The sequence below is a fragment of the Solanum tuberosum genome, unplaced genomic scaffold (assembly GCF_000226075.1).
Source record: "Solanum tuberosum cultivar DM 1-3 516 R44 unplaced genomic scaffold, SolTub_3.0 contig02513, whole genome shotgun sequence".
In the NCBI taxonomy this organism is placed as follows: Eukaryota; Viridiplantae; Streptophyta; class Magnoliopsida; order Solanales; family Solanaceae; genus Solanum; species Solanum tuberosum.
Window position 1 is genome coordinate 1 of NW_006243385.1, and position 758 is coordinate 758.

The 758-nt window shown below is 45.1% G+C and overlaps 1 protein-coding gene across 1 annotated transcript; it reads right to left on the reverse strand.

Annotated features, from left to right (window-relative positions):
- Window positions 1-4: 4 nt before the first annotated feature.
- LOC102591456 (protein EXORDIUM-like 3) lies at window positions 5-752 on the reverse strand (the record flags this gene model as incomplete). Its single annotated transcript, XM_006368072.1, has 1 exon — window positions 5-752. A coding segment is annotated over exon 1 (598 nt), but the record flags the coding sequence as incomplete, so codon positions are not given.
- Window positions 753-758: the final 6 nt, after the last annotated feature.

The following is a 758-nucleotide window of genomic DNA, read 5'->3' on the forward strand; positions in this document are numbered from 1 at the left end:
GCAATTTCATGAGCAATCACACTAATCATTCCGTCAACACCCACATCATTATTCGGCGATTTCACAGCTTTGAAACCACGACCCATGTAATCGGGTACGGAAAACGGGTATGCACAAACACCTGGACATAGTTTGCCGGAGTTACCTACCCATGCGTATGGTAAAGTGTAACCCACAATTGAAGGGAAAGTGAAATAGTGAAATCCACAAACATCTTGGCAGAAATTTTCAACATACACATCATCAGATGTGAGTAGTAAATACACACCGCTTTTGGAATTTATCGGTAAAGGGAGAGTTGTACTGGCTGCAGTGACGGCAGATTTTATCACAGACTGAATTGATAAACGGGTTAACGATTTACCATGAGAGTAAAACCGGTCGCTTTTTTCAGCTCCGATGCGTACATTACCGGAGATGTTGGCTCCGGTTTGGTCGGTGTAACGTTGGACTGTTTTCCACCAACCGGAAACTGACGGCGGCTTGGAATCGACAGCGGAGATTGAGTTGATGAACTCCCGGATAATTCTTTTCTGAGATTTGCCCCATCGGCCGTACCAAATGGGGTAAATGGTGATGTTGGCAGTGAGAACAGGGCCCATGTGGTATTTTAACCGGATTAAGTCCGATGAGCCTTCATACTTTTTGGATGGGCTGTACAATAAATCGGTGGTGTTGGGCTTTTGGTTGGGCCATGGACGCCACCCATTAACTGGGGAAGTTAATAAGAGTAGGAAAATTCCGGTGAGATGATAGAA